The 23,204-nt window shown below is 43.9% G+C and overlaps 1 protein-coding gene across 4 annotated transcripts in view; it reads left to right on the top strand.

Moving 5' to 3' along the window:
* Window positions 1-22,770, top strand: part of SYTL5 (synaptotagmin like 5) — a 399,667-nt gene extending 376,897 nt beyond the window's left edge. For all 4 annotated transcript variants that reach the window (XM_075335512.1, XM_075335510.1, XM_075335511.1 and 1 more), the window contains one exon: window positions 18,503-22,770. In XM_075335512.1, the coding sequence (XP_075191627.1) occupies window positions 18,503-18,660 (158 nt within the window). In that variant the 3' untranslated portion in view covers window positions 18,661-22,770. The remainder of the gene's footprint in view (window positions 1-18,502) is intronic.
* The last annotated feature ends 434 nt before the right edge of the window (window positions 22,771-23,204 follow it).

Genomic DNA, 23,204 nt, shown 5'->3' with positions numbered 1-23,204 from the left:
TACTATTTGGAAGGCTATGTGGGGGCCATTATTGTATTTGGAGAACTATATACAAGGGGGGACAAAGAGACAATCAGGGGATGGGAACGTTTTCTGCTGAGGGAAAATGGCTCTTTCCCTCCGCACCCAGCTTTCCCATGCTCTGCTATACATCTTCTCTCAGCACCCAGCTTTCCCATGCTCTGATATGGGAAAGCTGGGTGCTGAGGGAAAGATGTATAGCAGAGCATGGGGAAGCTGGGTGCCGAGGACAAGATGGATATCAGAACATGGGAAAGCAGGGTGCTGATAGAGGGATTTCAGATCATGGGAAACCTGGGTGCTGTGGGTAAGAGCCAAGTGTCAGCATCATTATCCTGTACCCCGAGTCTCAGTGTCATTATCCCGTACCCTAAGTGTCAGTGTACGTGGAGGGGGGGGCCCAGGTCCAAATTTTGTACCAGAGCCCATCAAACTAATATCAGCAAATACCTCCAATTTGACATGTAGTATAGTTCTCCTGATTAGTTATGTCACTTACTGCATGTGCAGGGCATTGCAACAGCTTGGGTATCTATGATTACGACCACTAGCAACTATCTATTAGTGATTGTAACCAAGGATATCTAAGCTACAATGCCCTGCACATGAGGTGAGCGACACAGCTAATCAGGAGAACTTTTCTACGTTTCTAATTTGAAGTATTTGCTAATATAATTATTATGACACTTACGACATTTTGGTATAGGATCTTGGAGATGGGAATGCTCCTTTAATTGTTCAACTCAACATACAATGGGTAGTTAAGTGATGGTTTTATCGTGTTTCATAAAGGGAACCTGTCACTACACTTGACGTATCTAAGATATTAATGTAGACATACACGTTATAGACTACTGAAAAAGTTTTTGAAAAAAAAACTGTGAAAAAAGTCCCAGTGACGTTGGATTCTTGCCTATGTCATCTCCCGACATTCCTCCTCAGTGTTCCACCTTCTATGGGTATAGGCTTCCCATTCCTTCTGTGCTGGCACTGGCAAGTCACTGGTACTTTCGTTCCCAGCCTTATTCGCCTCACAGAAACTTTGCACTAAAGTACCAGGGACTCACTGGCACTTGTGCAGAAGCAATGTGAAGCCTATGCCCATAGGAGGATGGAACATTGAAGAGGAACGATGGGAGATAGAATGGACAAGTGTGGGAGGCGATACATATGATAATGAAATGAGGAGGCAGCACTACCTTACGGTCAACGTCTTACCCATAGCCTGGAAGAGCTCATTCACATAAAAGATGATTCATCCACAACAAAGCTTCTGATATGAGGCAGTTAGGTATGACATTTCAGTATTCCATAATCTGTATGCCCATATTAATAATTTAGATACATCAAATGTAATGACAGATTCCCTTTAAGGTTAGAGCTTCCTAAATTCTGCTCAGATGATTTAAAAAACTATTTGTGCAGTCATTTGGCAACACTATGGGTGGCCTTATAGATGCGAGCCTGCACAAGCGGTATTCTATCTTGTTAATTTAATAGATACCGTACTTAATTTCAGTTGCACAGTTATGCTTGGTTCGCGCTAGTAATTGTATCTGCATGAAACTGATACGTTTTTAAAAAAAAAACAAGTAATATAGCAATGGATTTAAATGGAAAGCTTTCCAGTTGATCAGTTTGTTCCGGGCAGTGTGTTGTTTTTTTTGTTTTTACCAAAGAAACTATTTTTCTGTTTATAAAAATGGAAAAGTAAACCGAACCGATTTTAGCTGCTAAAATGTTATTTTGGTGGCTATGGCTGATGCAATAAAATCAGGAACCTCATGATGTGTGCCTTCTTTTCCGCCATCCTCTGCGAAGCTGCTCACTACACTTCTGGGTGTGCCAGTGCAGTGAGAGGCATTAGCAAAAAGGAGTCAGGTAGGAAAACAAGCTTGGCCACTGTGTGCACCCCCAACTATGAACTGTGTACAGTGTCAGTGCGCATGAGCATACGCACACATGCAAGACACTGCTTGCCCTAAGAAGGGAGCGCTGTCCATCAGAAGCAGGGGAAGTTCCTAAGATGCAAAATGAGGGGATGTAACAGTGCACTCAGTTATTCGCCACCCCAAGGGTGGACTGAAGTCCCCTTATTTGCATAGGCATTAAAAGTTTTTTCTTCAAAAACAAATACCAGTAACAGGTGCAATGCTGGAATGATCTTTACAGAGGCTAAGGGGTACTTTGCACGCTGCGACATCGCAGGCCGATGCTGCGATGCCGAGCGTGATAGTACCCGCCCCCGTCGCAGCAGCGATTTCCTTGTGATAGCTGCCGTAGCAAACATTATCGCTACGGCAGCTTGACATGGACTCACCTGTCCTGCGACCGTCGCTCTGGCCGGCGACCCGCCTCCTTGTTAAGGGGGCGGGTCGTGCGGCGTCATAGCGACGTCACACGCCAGGCGGCCAATCGGAGCGGAGGGGCGGAGATGAGTGGGATGTAAACATCCCGCCCATCTCCTTCCTTCCGCATATCCTACGGAAGCCGCAGTGACGCCAGTAGGAGATGTTCCTCGCTCCTGCGGCTTCACACACAGCGATGTGTGCTGCCGCAGGAGCGAGGAACAACATCGGACCGTCGCGTCAGCGTAATCATGGATTACGCCGATGCTGGACCAATGATACGATTACGACGCTTTTGCGCTCGTTAATCGTATCATTGAGCCTTTACACACTACAATGTCGCATGCGATGCCGGAAGTGCGTCATTTTCAATTTGACCCCACCGACATCGCACCTGCGATGTCGTAGTGTGCAAAGCCCGCCTAAGTCTCTTATAGCACTGTATAGTTAATTTAAAAGGCATTTTGGAGATGCTAAACTCCCTTTAAATTACTGTTATGGCGCAGGTGATACACCCAGGTTCTGGTGCCTGTGGGGGTCCAAGAACCATGATATTATAAATGGCACATGGGGACCCTGTTACACATTTTATATTAGGGTCCAGCTTCTTTAATCTATGGCTTTGATTTAAATTGTGAATATGTTTTCCTATACTTTTTCAGCCGTTTTTTGGTTTTTTTTTTACCTTTTTATTAGATTTTAATAACAAAAACATCTATATATATATATATAATTGCCTTATTCTGTCTGTCTGTCTGTCATGCTCCAAAATTGTGTCCTTACGGTGACACAAAGCTGATTGGCCGCTGGGCTCGCCATGGCCCCGCCCCCCCCACGGATTGGCCTCTCGCCCCGGCTCTCTGCAGGCCCCGCCCCCCTCACGCAATGCACGCTCGCTCTGGCCCCGCCCCCCACACATTCCCCAACTGACACGGAGCCCCAGGTGAGTACACACACACACATCAGATCACACTCACTCTCCCCCCGCACGCATTCCCCCAACTGACACGGAGCCCTCGGTGAGTACACACACACACATCAGATCACACTCACTCTCACACACACCTCACACACACATCACATCCACACACTCACATCATCCTGGGATATCGCTTGCTTCTCGGCGGCGATACTGTGCTGTGAGCTTTCAGGACCTGCCGGAGGATCACATGGCCAGAAGCATGTGGTATCTCCGGATGTTGTGAGTATGAGCGCGTATGTGTAATATCGTCAATGTGTGTGTGCGTGAGTGTATGCGATCGGGTGGGTGTGAGTGTATGCGATCGGGTGGGTGGGTGTGAGTGTATGCGATCGGGTGTGTGTGTGTGTGTGTGTGTGTGTGAGTGTATACGATCGGATCTGTGAGTGTCGGCAGAGGAGCACAGCGTGCTGGAGGAGGCTGGGAGGAGAGAGGCTGATCCTGGGGAAGGCTGGGAGGGGGGAGGCTGAGAGAAGAGAGGCTGATGTTGGGGGAGGCTGAGGCTGGGGTAGGCTGGGAGGAGAGAGGCTGATGCTGGGGACAGAAAAGGCTGCTGATGCTGCGGGCAGAGAGGCTGATGCTGCGGGCAGAGAGGCTGATGCTGCGGGCACAGAGGCTGATGCTGCGGGCACAGAGGCTGATGCTGCGGGCACAGAGGCTGATGCTGCGGGCACAGAGGCTGATGGCACAGAGGCTGATGCTGCGGCCAGCATGGGGATGGAGCACGTTTTGGAGTGCGCAGCATGTCGGATGGAGCACGTTTGGGAGTGCGCAGCATGGCGGATGGAGCACGTTTGGGAGTGCGCAGCATGTCGGATGGAGCACGTTTGGGAGTGCGCAGCATGTCGGATGGACCACGTTTGGGAGTGCGCAGCATGGCGGATGGAGCACGTTTGGGAGTGCGCAGCATGGCGGATGGACCACGTTTGGGAGTGCGCAGCATGGCGGATGGAGCACGTTTGGGAGTGCGCAGCATGGCGGATGGAGCACGTTTGGGAGTGCGCAGCATGGCGGATGGAGCACGATGGGGAGTGCGCAGCATCGGAGATGGAGCACGTTTGGGAGTGCGCAGCATGGGAGATGGAGCACGATGGAGGGTCCGCAGCATGGCGGATGGAGCACGATGGGGAGTGCGCAGCATGGGGGATGCAGCACGTTTGGGAGTGCGCAGCATGGCGGATGGAGCACGTTTGGGAGTGCGCAGCATAGCGTATGGAGCACGTTTGGGAGTGCGCAGCATGGCGGATGGCGCACGTTTTGGAGTGCGCAGCATGGCGGATGGAGCACGTTTGGGAGTGCGCAGCATGGGAGATGGAGCACGATGGGAAATGCGCAGCATAGGGGATGGAGCACGATGGGGAATGCGCAGCATGGGGGATGGAGCACGATGGGGGGTGCGCAGCATGGGGGATGGAGAACGATGGGGGGTGCGCAGCTTAGGGGATGGAGCACGATGGGGGGTGCGCAGCTTGGGGGATGGAGCACGATGGGAGGTGCGCAGCATGACGGATGGAGCACGATGGGGGTGCGCAGCATGGGGGATGGAGCACGATGGGAGGTGCACACCTCCCCCCAACACACTCACACACATGCGCACTGCACAACACACACACACTGGGAAACACAAACACCGCCCTACACAGACACCCACACACACAGACAACACTGCACACACACAACACCCAACACACAAACACCGCGGCATACATAAATATACGCACATACCGCGCAACACACACACTGCACAAAACATACCTCCCCCCAAAACACACACAAACCACGCAACACACACACAATGCTACAGACACACAGCGCTCCACAAACAACGCAACACACGCAACACACACAACGCAACACACGAACAACTCCGCTCTCACCCCCCGCCACACCTAGACAACACCCAGAACATGTACAGCGCCCTACACAAATACTTGGTAACTACACACAACAACATCTATATATATATAACAAAAATCATACATGAACTACACAATACATAAATTCTAGAATACCCGATGCGTAGAATCGGGCCACCTTCTAGTATAATCAATAATCATATAATACAATACATTTGGATTATGTTAAACTACAAAATTGCAGATAATGTATCTCCTCGAATACCAATCCCCCTCCCGACTTTTTCAGCTGTTTTAACGTTATTAAGGTCTAGATACTTAATTGGTCTTGATATCATCAAAGTGTCCATTCCATGATGTGTGCAGCCTGACATTAGTAACACCTTTGCATTTAAAGGAAGAATGTGATAAAAAAATTTACATTTGCGGATCTTCTGTACAAGGTGTTGAAAAGAACTTGAAAAACATCCATAGTGCCTATAGCACCTCTTTAAGGCCTTGCTCCTACAAGTAAATTAATAATCACTCCCATACTCATCCAGAAAAGTGGGATGAGTGTCATGTGTATGTCCTGTGTATGTTACTCTGTATGTAATGCAAGTGAAATGCAAGTGTACAATTATTTTTTTCTTGCCAAGCATCCATGGGACATGCTTATGACATGCGTAAGCCATCTATATGCAATGTGGTTTTAACATAATCTTTTATATACTATAATAACCGTATGTAATTTTAAGCAGATAACTGTGGGTTGATATTATCAGGCTGGGAAGGTCCATGGTTACTGGGCCCTTCCCAGTCTAAAAATACCAGCCCGCAGCCGCCACAGAAGAGACACATCATATGAGATGTGCCAATTCTGGTGCTTCACCTCAGCTCTTCCTGATTGCCCTGGTGCTTGGCAATCGGGCTAATGGTGGTTAGGGTTGATTCAGCTTTGTAGTGTCAGCTGCCAGCGAGTCTTAAGGCCACTTTACACGCTGCGATATAGGTACCGATATCGCTAGCGTGGGTACCCACCCCCATCGGTTATGCGACAAGGGCAAATCGCACAACATCGCCCAGACCCGTCACACTACTTACCTGCTTAGCGACGTCGTTGTGACCGGCGATCTGCCTCCTTTTTAAGGGGGCGGTCCGTGCGGCATCACAGCAACGTCACTAAGCGGCCGCCCAATAGAAGCGGAGGGGCGGAGATAAGCGGGACGCAACATCCCGTCCACCTCCTTCCTTCCTCATTACAGGGCGAGATGCAGGTAAGGAGAGGTTCCTCGTTCTTGCGGTGTCACACGGAGCGATGTGTGCTGCCGCAGGAACGACGAACTACATCGTTACTGCAGCAGCAACGATATTTGAGAATGGACCCCCATGTCACCGATGAGCGATTTTGACCGTTTTTGCGACGATTTAAAATCGCTCATAGGTGTCACACGCAAAGACATCGCTAAAGCGACCGGATGTGCGTCACAAAATCTGTGACCCCAACGAGATCGCTTTAGCGATGTCGTAGCGTGTAAAGCGACCTTTAGTGTTATTAATGGAGAGGCATCCATCGAACACCCCCATTATTAACCCAGTTTGTAAAAGGCAAAAAAAAAAAACCTAAATACTCTATTAGTTATGGGTGAGAGTGCTTGGCATTGCTCAGTACTTGATCCAGCATCTGGGTGCTCGAGCTGCTCAATACTCAATCGAGTATCCTACTACTTGGGCGCCATGCTCGAGTCCACGTTTAATAATACCGCTCTTTGCTATATTTAGTTTAGGTCAAGCTTCTGGAGAAGAGATAGTGTATTAGAGATATGTAGACAGGGATTCCTGGCTTACAAATCTTGCTGTTGCTAAGTAAAAACATTCATTCTATCCTTTTAATAATACTGCTTTTAGCTGCATTCACCATCTTGGTTGATTCCTCAAAGTTTTGTCAGTTGAATGAGGGCCACCTGCTGGCCCTCCAAAATTCATCATTGAGGGCTGCCTGCTGGCCATCCAAAAAGTTCTTTATGATTGTGGGCTGGCTGCTGGGCCTCATAAAATTGATTGAGGGCCACTTGCTGGCCCTCCAAAAATTAGCAGTGTGGGCTGACTGCTGGCTGTCTAAAAATTGAATGAGTGCTGGTTAATGGCCATCAGAACATTTGAAGCAACGGCCCTCTAATGATTGACTGAGGGCCGCCTGTTTGTGTGACGCCCTGGCCTATCAGGTCGTCACAAGGGTGCCATGCAATCTGACCTTCTGCATGGTACCCACTCCTCCTTGGTTACGGGTCCTGTCACTTTGGTGTTGCTACCAACAGGTGTACACAAATCCTGAGGAACACTCTGCACCACACCCACCAAACACCCATTGGGCAGCCTGAGGGGAATAGGGCCACCCAGATGGAGGGCTGGTAGAGGGAGGGCAGAAGTGTCAATGCAGTCGTTGAGTTGAAGTGGTAGGAGAGAGACAGCGGTGACAGTGCAGGTTACTCTGTGGAGCTGGGCTCCTGTACCCGTCCCAGGTGCCAGACGTTGGCCTGGCCAGAAGGAGCTGGAACCACGGTCACAGGGGGTAGTGGCAGGGAGCACGGTGCTGCTACAGAGAGCAGGCCGGCTGCCTTGTGCTACAACCGGGCAGGGACCAGGGCACGACTGGGTACGCGGACCCTAGGCTGGGAAGTAGCTTCACACAGCCCACTAATTCACCCGATGGGAACGGAATCTTCAGGAACCGTTCCCCACCCGCTCCAGAATCGGGGTACTAGCGCAACGAGGGGGATAGGACTTCCCACAACCGTCCAGAAAATCCTAAGCGTGAACTCTGAGAGCAAGCTCACCCTGCTAGCCACGCAGGTGAGCGGGACCTGAAACGCTTCAAGTGTAAGGGATACACACGTAGGACACACAGTGCCAAGGGACAAGGCTTCAGGTCAACAGGCAACACCAAGAGGACACGGGCCCAGCGTGCCCGCACAAGGACCACAGAGTGCTCAAGAGTTTGGTTTACCTGGTGTCAGCGTCAGTGATTTTGGACTGTGTGAGTACACGTTACACCCCTTGCACCCGACAGGTTCCCCACGCCATCCATCACCGGACCCCGGGATACCACTCCCCTGCCCACGGAGGGGTTAACAACTTACGCTGCCACATACCAGCGTCCCCGGGCTCCCCAAACTGGGAGCGGTGGTCCCTCACATTACCACATACCGTGGGTGGCATCACGAACATTATCCCAAAACCACAAACTTTCCCCTCCTTTATTTCCGAGGGTGCCACGCGACGCCGCCTCGGATCTGGAGACCCCTCAAGCCACTGCGGATTATGACTGAAGACTGGCTGCTGACCCTCTAAAAATTACAATTGAGGGCCGGTTGACGACCCTCAGAACAGTTGTAGCGTTGGCCACATGATAACTTTGTTGATATGGTGGAGAGAACCAGGAAAAAAAAACATGAACCGTACACCCTTTTTTGGGTGGGAAGTCGTGCAATGGAATATAACCGGAAAAAAGGAATGTTTGACTTGGTCTTAATTGTGCTGCTGTCATCCACTGGGGTTGAAAAGTCTCATCCAAGCATTCTTCAATTTGAGAACATTCAGCCTGTCCGTATTTTCAGTTGATCAGTTAATATGCCCCCAGGGACACTAAAAACCTGCTCTGACAAAATACTTATGTCAGGGCAGGCCAGCACCTCTAGGGCATAGAGGGAAATTTCATGCTCCTTGTCCAGCTTGGATAATCAATAGTAGCACAGTACAGATGAATCAGGGAGGATGCTGGTACAGTCTGCTAGGTACCCCTTCACCATCTTCATAAACTTTTCCCTCCTTGTCAGATTACCTTGCATATCAGTCCCGGGTGCAGGGAAGATCTAATGAAACTGTCCCAGACCTTTCATAAAGTTCCCCTGCCTCTTGTGAACCTGGTGCCTCCCTCATCTCTCCTCCTTGGTTGCCCAAAGAATTATGCCCTCTGCCACCAGCGTTGTCACATGGGAGATTTGTGTATGAATTGTCCAACTTTGACCTTCTGGTATTGCTCCATTTTACTAGTCCTCTCCACCTTAGGAAGGAGAGAAGGAAAGTTCTCCTTATAGAGTGGGTCAAGATGGGTGAACAATCAGTAATTAGTGTTGGCCAAAATGCATATAGCGTGAGGGTCACAGGAATTACTGCAAGACATAAATGGGGCACACATGCGGCATACCCTCCCCCCCCAGATAAAATGTTAAACTTATATAGACTCAACTATAATTTGTTTCTTATTTTGCATGTTGTCAACATAACTAGTAAAAATTGTATTTCACTTTACATTGTAAAAATCAATAAAGTATACATGCAGCATACCTTTATAATAGCTGGGACAAATCGGGGTAGGTTTACAGAAAGTGCTGAACCACAAAGTTGAGCATGTCGGCTAGGCCTTGTACATTTGTGCGCTTGCCAAGCTTCAAAGCCGCCATCAGGTTATGGCCATTATTACGACCAAAGCTGGTTTTAGATTTAGAGTCGCCTTTCTGCAGCAGTGTGCTCTTTATCACCTAAAGATATTAGTTTCACCATAGCCTGTTGCTGATTAACTGAGGCTGTGCTGCAGTACTTACAGCTTGTGACTGATATGGATGTTGTCCTTGGAGATGACAATTTGAGATGGAGGATGAGGTTCAGCAAATGGTGAAGGAGGTGGGGGAAACCCTAATGGAACTAAAGCCCATAGTCTTCTGCGTCAGTAGCACTAATGCCATCCCAGAGTCCAACTGTCCTGATATCCACAAAGTTTACCCAGTGTGCCATCAGACAAATGTTGAGTTCTTGGCCACAAATACTTGTCCATAAGTCTATGGTTAAGTGGACCTTCCCATTACCTGCCTGCATTGTTGAGGGCATGGGTGATGTTATGGGACGTTCTGGTGTAAGGCAGGGAGGTACGGAAAAATAGTGGCGGCTAGGGAACAAGTACAGAGAGCCGGCTGCTAGCCCTCTAAAAATTATGAGTGAGAGTCAGCTGCTGGCCTTCTCAGAAATATGAGTGAGGACCCGTTGCTTTCCCTCTAAAAATTATGAGTGAGGATCGGCTGCTGGCCCTCTAAAAAATTATGAATGAAGGTTGGCTTCTGGCACTTTAAAAATTGAATGAGGGTCGGCTGCTGACCTTCTAAAAATTATGAATGAGAGCCAACTGCTAGCCCTCTTAAAATTATGAGTGAGGGCCGGCTACTGCCCTTCTAAAAATTATGAGTGAGGGCTGGCTCTATAAAATAAATGAGAGAGGGTCAGCTGTTCTGCTGTTGTCACCTGCTGGGGTTGTTAAGTCCGGACTAATCCAAGCCTTGTTTATTTTGAGAATGGTCAGCCTGTCAACATTTTCAGTTGACAGGCGGAGGTGAACTATCAGTTATTATGCCCCTACAGGCACTAAAAACCCACTGAATCAACTTAAGCATGCAGTGCGCAACATTTGATTATGCCACATGATTTAATATAATTTGATTTTAGTGGTATCTATGTCTCACAATAATCATTTACTACTACCCCAGTTATTTTATTCTACTATGAACCTTATACTCAGTTGAATTATACAAAGTGTTGTGTCTATTCTGGCTCCTGTGACTTTATATTTAATTCCTTTGAATTATTTAATTCAGTTATTTTGCATGTGACTAGCTCTAATTGATATACAGTATATGGAAGTGTCTTGCTTTTTACCAACCACACACGTACAGTATACTGTATATAGTATATTTAACCAGTATATTTAACCAGATCCTTTCTCCAGGGTTATTTTATCCTCTTGTTGTATTTCCCCAGTACTTGTATTTTTTATCAATTATGTTAATAAACTTGAGAATATTAACCTATAGCAAAGACGCACTTGCTATAGGTTTTATGTTTTTCTAAACGCACTACTACATTAAATATGATATTTGGTATTCAGAAGACATAACTTATATTAAAGGGAATTTGTCATCAGTTTGCCACCTAGTCTGAAAAAAGCATAATGTAGGGGCAAAGAGCCTGATTCCAATGATTTGTTACCTACTGGGCTACTTGCTGTAGTTTTCATTAAATCTTTGTTTTATCAGCACGAGATTATTACTCAAGGTCTGGTAAACCTGCTGTGTGGGCCGAATTATACAGTTGCAACTAGCAAAATAAGTGATGCATCATTGTAATCAGGGATTCTGTCTCTTTATTACGCTTCTCTTAGATGGAGTAGCAATAATTTGGTCACAGATTCCCTTCAAGTAAATCCTATAACAATAATGGGCTAAGTAAAGAGCTACAAAATGTGCAGCTCAAGCAACTATGCAGAGAGGTACACACACTGTTACACTATAAAAACCAATATATAATGTTATCCTAACGTTTCAGCCGTTTGATAAATCATCGCAGCATCAAATGAAGAAGCACGTAGGGATTGGAGTAATCCAAAAAAGTTGCAAAAATTGAAGTTAACTAGTCCTTTCTGAATCTGTGGTAGCTCTTCTCTATCAGATAATTCTCCTCTCTTTACTACCACGGATAAAGGAAAATAAATAATTAATGAGCAATTGTAGGATCAGCAGGGTGCCGCATAGGAATAACAAACAGCTATCCCTGAATCAAGCAATCGAGCAATGGTAGCTGGTAAGATACAAGTCTTTATTCTGCTTAGTTTCATCCTTTTTATTGGAATATGTAATAAAAATTATGTCTTAGTCGACTGGCTAATTTGATGCCAATCCGGGTACATTACTCTCATACTGACTGTAGTTGTGTAGAATGTTTTACATTTATGGGAAAGTGATAGCAAAACTGTTATAGTATCTGCTGTCTTTCTTAGTGTATATTATAACAAAAGATCCACATCAATTTGAATCAGTTTTATTTTGGTCAAATACATTTTTTTCATAATATCTTTTTTTATTAAATAAAACTGGTAACTTTATAGTAAACAACTGAAAACCAGTAAAGATCCAGTTTAATAGAAAATTCTATATTCCAATTAAAGGGAATCTGTCAGCAGCTTTTCAGGTTTTTGCTCTCATCTGAGAACAACATGATTAGACACATAGATTCTGAATCCAACTATGTATCACTTAAATAGTCAGAATTTTTAGATTTAGCAGAGCTGAGAGAGCTGTTCCACCCACACCATCCTCTCTACATAGATTGTACATTGACAGTCAGGCATCACTTAGAGGAGGGGGCGTCATGATCATGAGCGTGACATTGTAAGCTGAGCAATGAGAAATTCTGTTGTATCCTGCTGCTTAAACAAACAGCAAATAAACAACACATCAGACATGACAGGGATCCCTGAATTCTATGTTTTAACCCTCGCAGCAGTCTGTCTTCAGATTACATAGCAAAAACCTGCTGACAGATTCTCTTTAAAAGGTGTTTTACATGCTGCGACATCGCTAGCGATTGCTAGCGATGTCGCGAGCGATAGCACCCGCCCCCGTTGTTTGTGCGACATGTGGTGATCGCTGCTGTAGCGAACAATATCGCTACGGCAGCGTCACACGCACATACCTGTTCAGCAACGTCGCTGTTGCTGCCGAACAATCCCTCCTTCAAGGGGGAGGTGCGTTCGGTGTCACAGCAACGTCACAGCGGCGTCACAAAATGGCCAACCAATAGAAGAGGGGAGGAGATGAGCGGCCGGAACATGCCGCCCACCTCCTTCCTTTCTCCTTTCCGATGGATACAGGTAGGATGATGTTCGTCGTTCCTGCGGTGTCACACACAGCGATGTGTGGTGCCGCAGGAACGACAAATAACCTGCAGAATGAAACACCAACGACATTATGATTTGGAGACATGTCAATGATCAACGATTTTTGCCGTTTTTCCGATCGTTGATCGTCGCTCCTAGCTGTCAAATGCTGCGATGCCGCTAACGACACCGGATGTGCGCCACAAACACCGTGACCCCGACGATATATCGTTAGCGATGTCGCAATGTGTAAAGCACTCTTAAGGCCGCTTTACACACAACGATATAGCTAGCGATCTCGTTAGCGATGTGACACGCCCAGATCATTGTTACGATTTGCCGAGATCGCTCATAGGTCGTTTTGTAGCGGTCACACGTACACATCTCACAAACGACGCTACATCGTTCAGTGATATATTGTTTGACCAAGGCAGTCGTGTGGATGTTGTTCGTCGTTGGCAGGGTGTCAAACGTAGCAATATGTCTGCTGCATTCCAAACGACGAACAATATTTTGAAACTGAACGACGTGTCAATGATCAATGATTTTCACCCTATTTGCGATCGTTCGGAGTCGTATGTAGGTGTCACACACAACGACGTTGCTAACGATGCCGGATGTGCGTCACGAAAACTGTGACCCCGACAACATATCGTCAGATAAATCGTAGCGTGTAAAGCGGCCTTATAGTGTTATAATTGCACCGAGCTGTCTATTGTCTTCACATAACGGCTGATCCATGTAGGTAGGCCAAAAAACAGCCCCCATTTTTGCAATGAAATGTTAATCTGCTTAATAACAAGAAATAAGAAGCAAAAATTCAGGGATCATAGACTATTATTGTTTATAAGGTCTTAATGGGGGTTTCCAACTTCAACTGTTCTTTTTACTCTAAAGATTTGATCTATATAAAAATAAGAAAATTACATCATTTAGCTCGCGATGGCCCAGTGCTGCCTTTCCTTAGATGGTTGCCATGGGGATGTCATGTCTAGAGCATGTGACCACTGCAGCCAATTACTGGGCTTGGTTTTGTTCTCGATAAACACATGACATCACTGAGCTCACTGATTGGCTGCTGTAATCATAACATGTAATGTAAGCCCGCACGGGCAGGGCCCTCTTCCCTCTGTACTAGTCTGTGTACTGTAACTTGTACATGTATTCTGTATGTAACCCCTTCTCGTGTACAGCACCATGGAATTAATGCTGCTCTATAAATAAATGTTAATAATGAATAATAATAATAACACCACTACTGCTAACAAAACCCGGAGATGGCACTGGAGCTGCTGGGGGGTAAGTAACTCTAAATTTCCTTTTTATTTATACCAAGCATTTAGTGTAAAAAAAAAAATCACTGACTAATTATGTTTCCAGACTATTATCTTTAGAAAATAAAAGGTTAAATAATTGACAGAGCAATTTTTATCTTATTTTTGGTTATTGATTTCAGATTCATTAAAAAGGGATAGGCTTTCTACTGAATCCATACTCCATATTCTTTTTTTATTCTCTTGCCTACCATGTTGTGCATTTCTTAGAGGTCTTGTGAGTAATCGGTGGGGCTCTCAGGATCCAAACCCCCATTAATCTACAGGCAATTAAAGGGCCTAAAATAATTGAAAAGCTTAGTTATTTTTTAATGTGTATTCGGAGGCTTGTTCACAGTTTCTCCTCTAAGGTCTCTCTTGCTGCTTTTTATCGTTAATCATTAAAAATGTATAAACGCAGAAATATAAAATTATTGCTCAATAATATACAGAGCTGTGCATTCACTGAATATATTGAGACAAATACAAGCTACAGTGTAATAAGACAAGCTCAGTGTTACTATAACCATAAGTGATATGTAGAATAGATATATGCGGAAATAGGCTAAAAGAGTTTACTAATCAATTACGAATCAATTAAAACATATATAACATATAATAACCCATAGTAAGTGATAGAATTTTCTAATGTTTGGCCACCTAATATTATATCGGCAGTGACAATTGCTACAAGTCTACTGTACATCAGTTAGAAACAAAACATAAAAATCCTATTACATTAATCTACACACTCAAAACTCATACACACGAGCATGAACACAGACATCACATATGCACACACACATTTATACACACATTATATATCCACAAACATCATATACACTACACACATATACATCACAAGCACAAATACGGACACAATCCATAACATTTACACCATTAGTGGTGAAAATAACTTTGATTATCCTGTTACAATGGCACCTGTCATCAGTGGGATAAGTTAGGATTGGAAGCAAGTCTACAATTCATTCTTACAGAAATTGATTATTGAGCTATGGAAGACTGTGGAGATAATGAATATCTTTCTTTTACATTATGAGGAAGGCCACTGGACCAGAAGTCGGCTAACCTGTGGAGGCAGGATGATCTTTAAAGAAATGACTACATGCGCCCCCACACAGATATTTGTCAAAACCGTTGCCTAAAAAACCCCAGCATGTCACTTCTTCATTGTGTTTTGTGAACAATTTCCATCCATTGAAATTAATGATGTGTGTCAAAATGTAACCAAAATGTTTAGCTGTGCATTTGCTCTGCATTTTGGTTGCATTTTTGATCCGTTCTTGTCAACAAAAACGCAAGTCACCAACTTTTCTCCATTCTCTCTCTCTATCTCTCTGTCTGTCTCCGCTTCCTATTCACCGATCACTGACGCGGCACGGCTGTCACACTGCTCCCACGGCCTCTCCTGCTTCTGAAAGTGCCGGCCGCTCATTAGGCTCATCTCATATTCACTGGTTCCCCCGCCCACCGGCGCCTATGATTGGTTGCAGTCAGACACGCCCCCACACTGAGTGACAGCTGTCTGACTGCAACCAATCATAGCCACCAGTGGACAGGTCTATATCGTATAGTACAATAAATAAATAATTTTATAAAAACTGCGCGTGGTTCCCCTCAATTTTGATACCCAGCCAAGATAAAGCCTCACAGCTGGGGGCTGGTATTCTCAGGCTTGGGAGACCCACGTTATTAGGAGTCCCCAGCCTAAAAATATCAGCCAGCAGCCGCCTGGAATTTCCACATCCATTAGATACGACAGTCCCGGGACTTTACCCAGGTCATCCCGATTGCCCTGGTGCGGTGGAAATCAGGGTAATAAGGAGTTACTGGCAGCCCATAGCTGCCACCAAGTCCTAGCTTAGTGATGGCAGGCATCTATGAAACACACTCCATCACTAATCTGAAAGTAAATAAACATGAAAACCCAAAAATCCTTTATTTCAAACAAAAGACAAAAAAACACCCTCTTTCACCACTTTATTAACCCCCCAAATACCCCTCCAGGTCCGACATAATCCACACAAGGTCCCATGACGCTTTCATTACTGCTACATCTGACACTCACAGCGAGCGGCCATAGAGCATGACTGCTCGCTGTGTGCTCCACACAGCAACTGAAGTGAGTCGCGCTATCAGCAGTGACATCACTTAGGTTAGCCGCTGTCACAGCTGGAGTCCTCCACCTGTGACAGCAAATCACCCAAGTGACAGAAGTGAGCCACGTGATCTGCAGTGCCGTCACCCAGTTGATTTCCAGTCACAGCTGGAGTCCTTCACCTGTGACCGCAAATCAGGTTGCGACACACAGAGCCACACAATGAGAATGAACTTGGGTGAACCTCTGACGTCACAACTGCAGGCCCCGCACTACTGCCTTTGTCATGGCACTGACGTCAGAAGTTCATCCGAGTTCATGACAGCACACAGAGACACTCCATGCAATGACAATGAACTCGGATGAACCTCTGAAGTCACAGCTGCGGGCTCCCAACTACTGCCTGTGTTGCGGTACTGACGTCAGAGGTTCACCCGAGTTCATTCTCATCACTCGGCTCTGTCTTTGTCTGCTGTCAGCGGCCAGTGATGCTCTATGGTGCTGCTGTGACAGGACAGGGATGTAGCGTAGCTGAATCGCCATGGGACCACACTGTCAAAAAAAACCCAAAACGCATGCGTTTTGTATCCGTTTTTTGTCAAAAGCAATGTTTGCAGTTGTCATTCTGCCAGAGGGTGCATTTTTTTGTCAAATCAAGAATGCAGCATGCGGGCATATTCTTAAATTTGCTGCCACTTGTAAGCCTCTTCAACTACAGCCATCAGTTTTCATGCTGCTTATATAGCTATAAAATGCCGACTTTGGCAGTATTTAACTGTGTATTAAGCAATGTTCCTATTAGTTATAAGCAGTGTTCCTATTAGTTATACCAATTGCATATATAGCAGCTCTTTTTGCGTATTCAGCATACCTAAATAATATCATTATTATTATTAGTAAACAGCGTTTTGTGGAATAAATCATTGGAGGAAAAAAGATGTGATTTTTGGATTTGGCAAACAAAAAATTATAAATTTTAATTTATAAATTTTAATTATAAATTTTGTAGGCAGCAAAATTGATGTAGAGCAGTGTTATCAATGAGGCTGATGATAAAAGTAAGACGAATAATGGTCAGATAGAAAATGATCAGATATTGTTTCCTTTTCTTACTAACATGGTGGTAATCCATTTGAAGTTGTAGTTACAGAGCCTTCTTGATGAAGTCACATTCACAAGATATGTGTTATTCCCAGCTACTGGACCACACAGCTATGATTAGTCATTTACACATTGTATGTATGGTAAATTAATATGGACTATGATTTAGAAGAACTGAATTTACATGATCTTTTCTCATTCAAAATGAAATATTGTTTCTAAGGCTGGCAATGTAAAGCGGGCTTTACACGCTGCGACATCGCTAGAGATGTCGCGAGCGATAGCACCCACCCACGTCGGTGGCGCGTCACGGGGTGATCGCTGCCATAGCAAACAATATCGCTACAGCAGCGTCACACGCAATTACCTGTTCACCGACGTCGCTGTGGCCGCCAAACAATCTCTCCTTTAAGTGGGAGGTTCGTTCGGCGTAACAGCGGCGTCACTAAGCAGCTGCCCAATAGAAGCGGAGGGGCGGAGATGAGCGGCCAGAACAGCCCGCCCACCTCCTTCGATCCTCATTGCTGGCAGCCGCAGGTACGATGTTGTTCCTTGTTCCTGCGGTGTCACACATAGCTATGTGTGCTGCCGCAGGAGCGACAAACAACCTGCGTTCCAAACGAGGAACGATTTTTTTAAAAATGAATGACGTGTAAATGATGAACGATTTGACACCTTTTTGCAATCGTTACTGATCGCAAAAAGGTGTCACACACAACGACATCGCTAACGAGGCCGGATGTGCGTCACCAACACCGTGACCCCGACGATATCTCGTTAGCGATATCGTTGTGTATAAATGGGCCTTTAGTGAGATGTGGTCATCTAACATCAGTTTAACTTTTACTTAAATATGCTGACAAATGGTGCCTAATTTGGTTTGTAAATCCCATACAATTTTAGAATTACCCAATTTTATTGACATAATTGAAGATCCAAAGTTTGCTTGTACACTAAAATTGTTAATGTCCAGAGGTGAGCACATCTTTTCGAGAATGTACTAAATGTGTCTGAAATAAAGGACACCTATGCTTTCGATCCAATCATGCTGAGATACTAAATCATCATATTTTATATGACACAGGTACAAGCTATGGAAATGATGTTGCCTGGATGGACGCTCAGGGTGAAGAAAAGTATTTGTGGCAAAAGATGATGGACAATCCTGGAACATCAGTAGAAGGAACTCTCATGCTGAGATCCACCATGTCCAGATCCAAGAATACCAACCAGAGCTCTTAGCTCTAATGAACATCCAAGCACAAGTTATGAGCAGGCTCTAAATGACAGGATCTCTTGCCTGCTTTTACTGTATTGCTTTTTAAACATAGTCTGTTATCAGATTTCTCCTGCCTTATCAGAGAACAGCATAAACTAAGGTCAGAAATACTGATTGTAGTGCTGAGTGGTAGTTTTTGAGAAAGCACATTATTTGCTGCACCTTTGCTGGTCCTATCAATGATGAGCTCCTTCTACTTAGTTCCCCATATCATGACCTTTGGTTGTCCCTGCCCTACCATTATTACCTTTCTGCCTATGCACAGTGTACACCGAAAACTGTCAATAAATTAGATGGGTTATCCTTGAGATGATTTGCAGAGCTGCAGCAGATAAAATAGTGATTTTACTGCAAGAAGCCTAGTAAGTAACACTGGAATCAGTCTCTGTTCTTATTTTATGCAGTCCTCAAGTTGAGAAGCATAAACCTGGTGACAGCTTCCCATGTCTGTGGTAGTGTAACATGGGGGAGGTTACAAGAGTTGTATATTCCTTGCATGAATTCTAATGTAGTGCCAATTTTATAAACCATGTCTGTGATATGCAGCATTCCTTACTTGGCAGCACACTCAAAAGGGCCATTTACTGTAATTATTTTATATTTCTTATGTTTGTATCATCCAAATATATGTTTTAGGCCTAGGCCGTATGTTATACATAAATGTATCTTTCCCACTTTTGTCATATCCACGTCCAGGTCTGTTTAGCTACAAATTTGTAGCAGTCACAACTACTTGTATTTTTTGATTGGGAATATAACAGGTTAGAACATATTTCTTCAAGGCCATATTTGACTGATGCCACAAGATACTTTGAGTTTTCAGTATGCATCAACTATTGTGACCATGCCACATATTCCTTAAAGGGGTTGTCCAGGCTTAGGATAAATATCTGAAGTTTTGTATACTTGCGGTCATGTGTTTAGGAGACAAGTCCAGCTTCTATAGAGAGAAGCTGAGCGCATCTAGTTTGTATGTGACCACTAATTTGCAAATCGTATACTTGCGTGTAAAATAACGCTTACCTTCACCGGCAATACTGAGACATTATGACACTAGGAAAAAAACATGAAGGCCCAGCACAACATCTAAGGTAAAAAAGTTTTTTCTTCTATATTGTACACTGTCATGATTCAGCAGTCACATGGAGTTCAGGCTTTTGTCCCAAGTCTGGACAGCTCCTTTAAAAAAATATTACAGGATGCAAAACCATTCTAGTTTACATCCCTCCACTCCCAAATTTACCTACAACTATAATTCAGTATATCAAATAGGATTAACCTGTTGATTCTGTACTATTACATCAATCACAATGAGACATTATTATTATATTATATAGTAAACTCCATGACAATATATCCAATAGACTTAGAAAAGACGATGAATATACACTGGAGATCAAAAATAGAAAACAACACACAATTTCCAAAATGTTAATGGAATTGAGTAGTCCTATGTGATTATATCCTAACATGAGTAAACTTGCAGTATTTTAAGCTTATTTCATAAATTAAATTAATTGTAAAGCACATAATAAAAATGTAAATGAGATAAATCTAAGAGACCGCTGATCAAAATTAGACAACACTTTCAGACACCTGCAAGTTATTGGTGTTAATCTGGTACCTAGTGCTAATTTCCTTAATTATCTGACAAACCTTATTTAAATGGCAACCTAACTTTCCAGTTTGCACTGACTTTGCAAAAATAGTGTTCTGAACCAAAGTGACTGAAACCCTCCGGCAGCAGGTTGTCCAGATAAAGGCCAAAGGGGTGACCCCATCAGCCATAGCAAGAGAAGTTGTTCCAAGTCTGTGATTTCACGAATATTCCATCTTTACAAAATCACAAACTCTTTCAAGTCCCGAAAGAAGGCTGGTTGCCCTCAAAAGTCAAATGCAAGAAACGACATTATAATGCGGAGAATCTCGATAGGTAATTGTTTCAACACTGCTGCTGGAATTGCTCAGCAGTTCAGCACTGAGCAGGGTAAGGATTTGTCTCATCATACAGTGTCATGACATTTAAGACCATTTGGACTGAAAGCACACTTTGCAGTGACCAAACCTCTCATTAGCAGAAAGAATCAAAAGGATAGGCTCCCCTTTGGTGAGGAGCATGAGAAGTGGTCCACAGTTCATTTTAGTGATGAAAGCAAGTTTAATTTATTTGTGTCTGATAGGAAACATTATGTTCATTGATAAAATAGGGAAGGACTGAACCCTAAGTGTGTTAAGAAGTCAGTGAAAGGTGGTGAAGGAAGTGTCATGGTTTGGGGAATGATTTCTGCAGCAGGAGTTGGACCTCTCATACAGCTACATGGCAGAGTGAATGCAATTGTGTATCAGAACCTTATTCAGTAAAATATGGTTCTTTACTTGCGTTCATCAGTCAATCAGCCAACAATTTTCCTGCAGGTCAATGCTCCATGTCCCACAGCAAAACAGGTAAAGCAGTTCCTTGAAACAGAAAACATTGAAGCAATGTAATGGCCATCCCAGAGTCCTGATCTAAATCCAGTAGAAAACCTTTGGAAAATCCTTGGTAACAAAGTTATGGCCAAGAAACCCAAAACAGTCAAAGAACTGTGGGAGAGACTGGAAGAAGAGTGGAGCGAAATCCCACCAGAACAGTGTGAGAGACTAGTGATGTCCTGTGGCCGCAGATATGCTGAAGTCTTTCAAAGCATAGGCCTGTACACCTCCTACTGATTGGGGACTGTTGTTACCTTCAGAAAATGTACTAATAATCTTTCTCTGTCCTACAATTATTGCAGTTCTCTAATTACGATCATCACATTTTTGTTCTCTGTGAGCAGGGACCCTAACTATAGGTAATTCCATAAATGTATTGGCTTTGGTGCCTTGTGACAAATTAAAACCCCTTGAGCACAAACTACAGCACATTTGCTGACAAAATATTTTTGTAGTATATTGTTGTTTTCTATACAGTATGTTTTGTTAGATTCATTAGTGCAGGTGCCAACTCTGTGAACTCTACTGATGTTATCATTTGTCTGAAACTAGGGAGCAGCTCCATGTAATTGCTATTTCAGCACATATAAAGTTTTGTATTTTGCAAGACTGATACAAGTACAGTTTAAAGAATGAACACAGTTATACAAGCCTAGCCTCGGTGATCCTGCAGATATCATCTGCTGCTGGAAGGTCATACCTGGCTCCCTGTAGATGACTACCTATGGGCAAAGGCCTACCATGCGTATAACTAAATCCGACACTGCGGTTTAGCCATCTAGCCCACAATATTTTTATTTTACTTTCTCAACACCATAAAACTCATTATAAGTTAATCTTATTATTTGACAATTTTAGGAAAATAATATATGATAAAATAAAAAATACCAGTAAATAATAGCCATCAAGTATCATAATTAAAGGAAAAGGTCCATATTGCCCATATAAACCAGGGATCAGCTTACATATTCTAAGTACTGGAAAATTTCTTTGGTAACGTGACCATTTTTTTTCCACTCAGTCTGTCATAGATAGGATCGTTATATTGTCTAATGCAATTTACTGTGAATATATTTTCCTGTTTTATCATAAATTTCTCTTTTGTAAATTTCCATTATATACGGTACATAGCCACCTATAAGGAAATGAAACTAATAAATTACAATGACTTTAACGTCAGCATTCAGAGGCATTTCATACTGAAAGAAATATTTTGTTAGTAAGAGATGTCAAAAGATTTCATTGTACAGTATATTTATTGTATATAGCGCTACAAGAATTCATCAGTTTCGAATGCATCTGCTTCTTACAGATCAGTGCACAATGTATCCGTCTTGGTAGCACAATACTGTATATGTCGATGTTTCAAGTAGAACTCCTAAAATTCTGTGAGTTGCAGCTTAGACAGCCATATCAATCTCAGGCAGAGAACTGTACATTCATTCTATATTTTGGTAATTTTGATCCTCTGAGACGGGATCTACAAACCTTAGAATTTTGACATTGGCTGCAATTCAAGTTGGATTTAATTATAATGTATTTGAATTGAAATGTCATTGACCTGTAAACATGGTTTCAATGAATAAAATGTTTTTCTAGTATTTATGGGTCTATTACTATTACGGTACAGCATATTGTAGTTTGATGTGTTTTGGAAGATTTTCTTGTTGGTACATTGAATTACAATATGTATGAATTATTACTAAAAAAAAATTAGATTTTGATTCATTATGGCGGTCTGATTTTTTGCCCATAGGACTCAGCCTCCCTTAGTTTGCATAGTAAATGGATGTGAAAGGATTCCATTTCTGTACGCCACAGCTTATAAACATTACCACGAACGTCCACGGCTTCCTTCTCTATAGGGCAGACACATACAGAAGAGAGCCTCTGTGCACGAATAGTTTATCATAATGCACCTGTTTATGTGTCTGTGATAAAAGCTGCTTGCTCCTTTGGAAGTGTAAGGGGCCCTTTGCACACTACGACATCGCAAGCCGATGCTGCGATGCCGTGCGCAATAGTCCCCGCCCCC

Source organism: Anomaloglossus baeobatrachus, chromosome 2 (assembly GCF_048569485.1).
Source record: "Anomaloglossus baeobatrachus isolate aAnoBae1 chromosome 2, aAnoBae1.hap1, whole genome shotgun sequence".
NCBI classification, from domain to species: Eukaryota; Metazoa; Chordata; class Amphibia; order Anura; family Aromobatidae; genus Anomaloglossus; species Anomaloglossus baeobatrachus.
The sequence above is the reverse complement of the archived record's forward strand: the minus strand, read 5'-3'. Positions and strand labels throughout refer to the sequence as shown.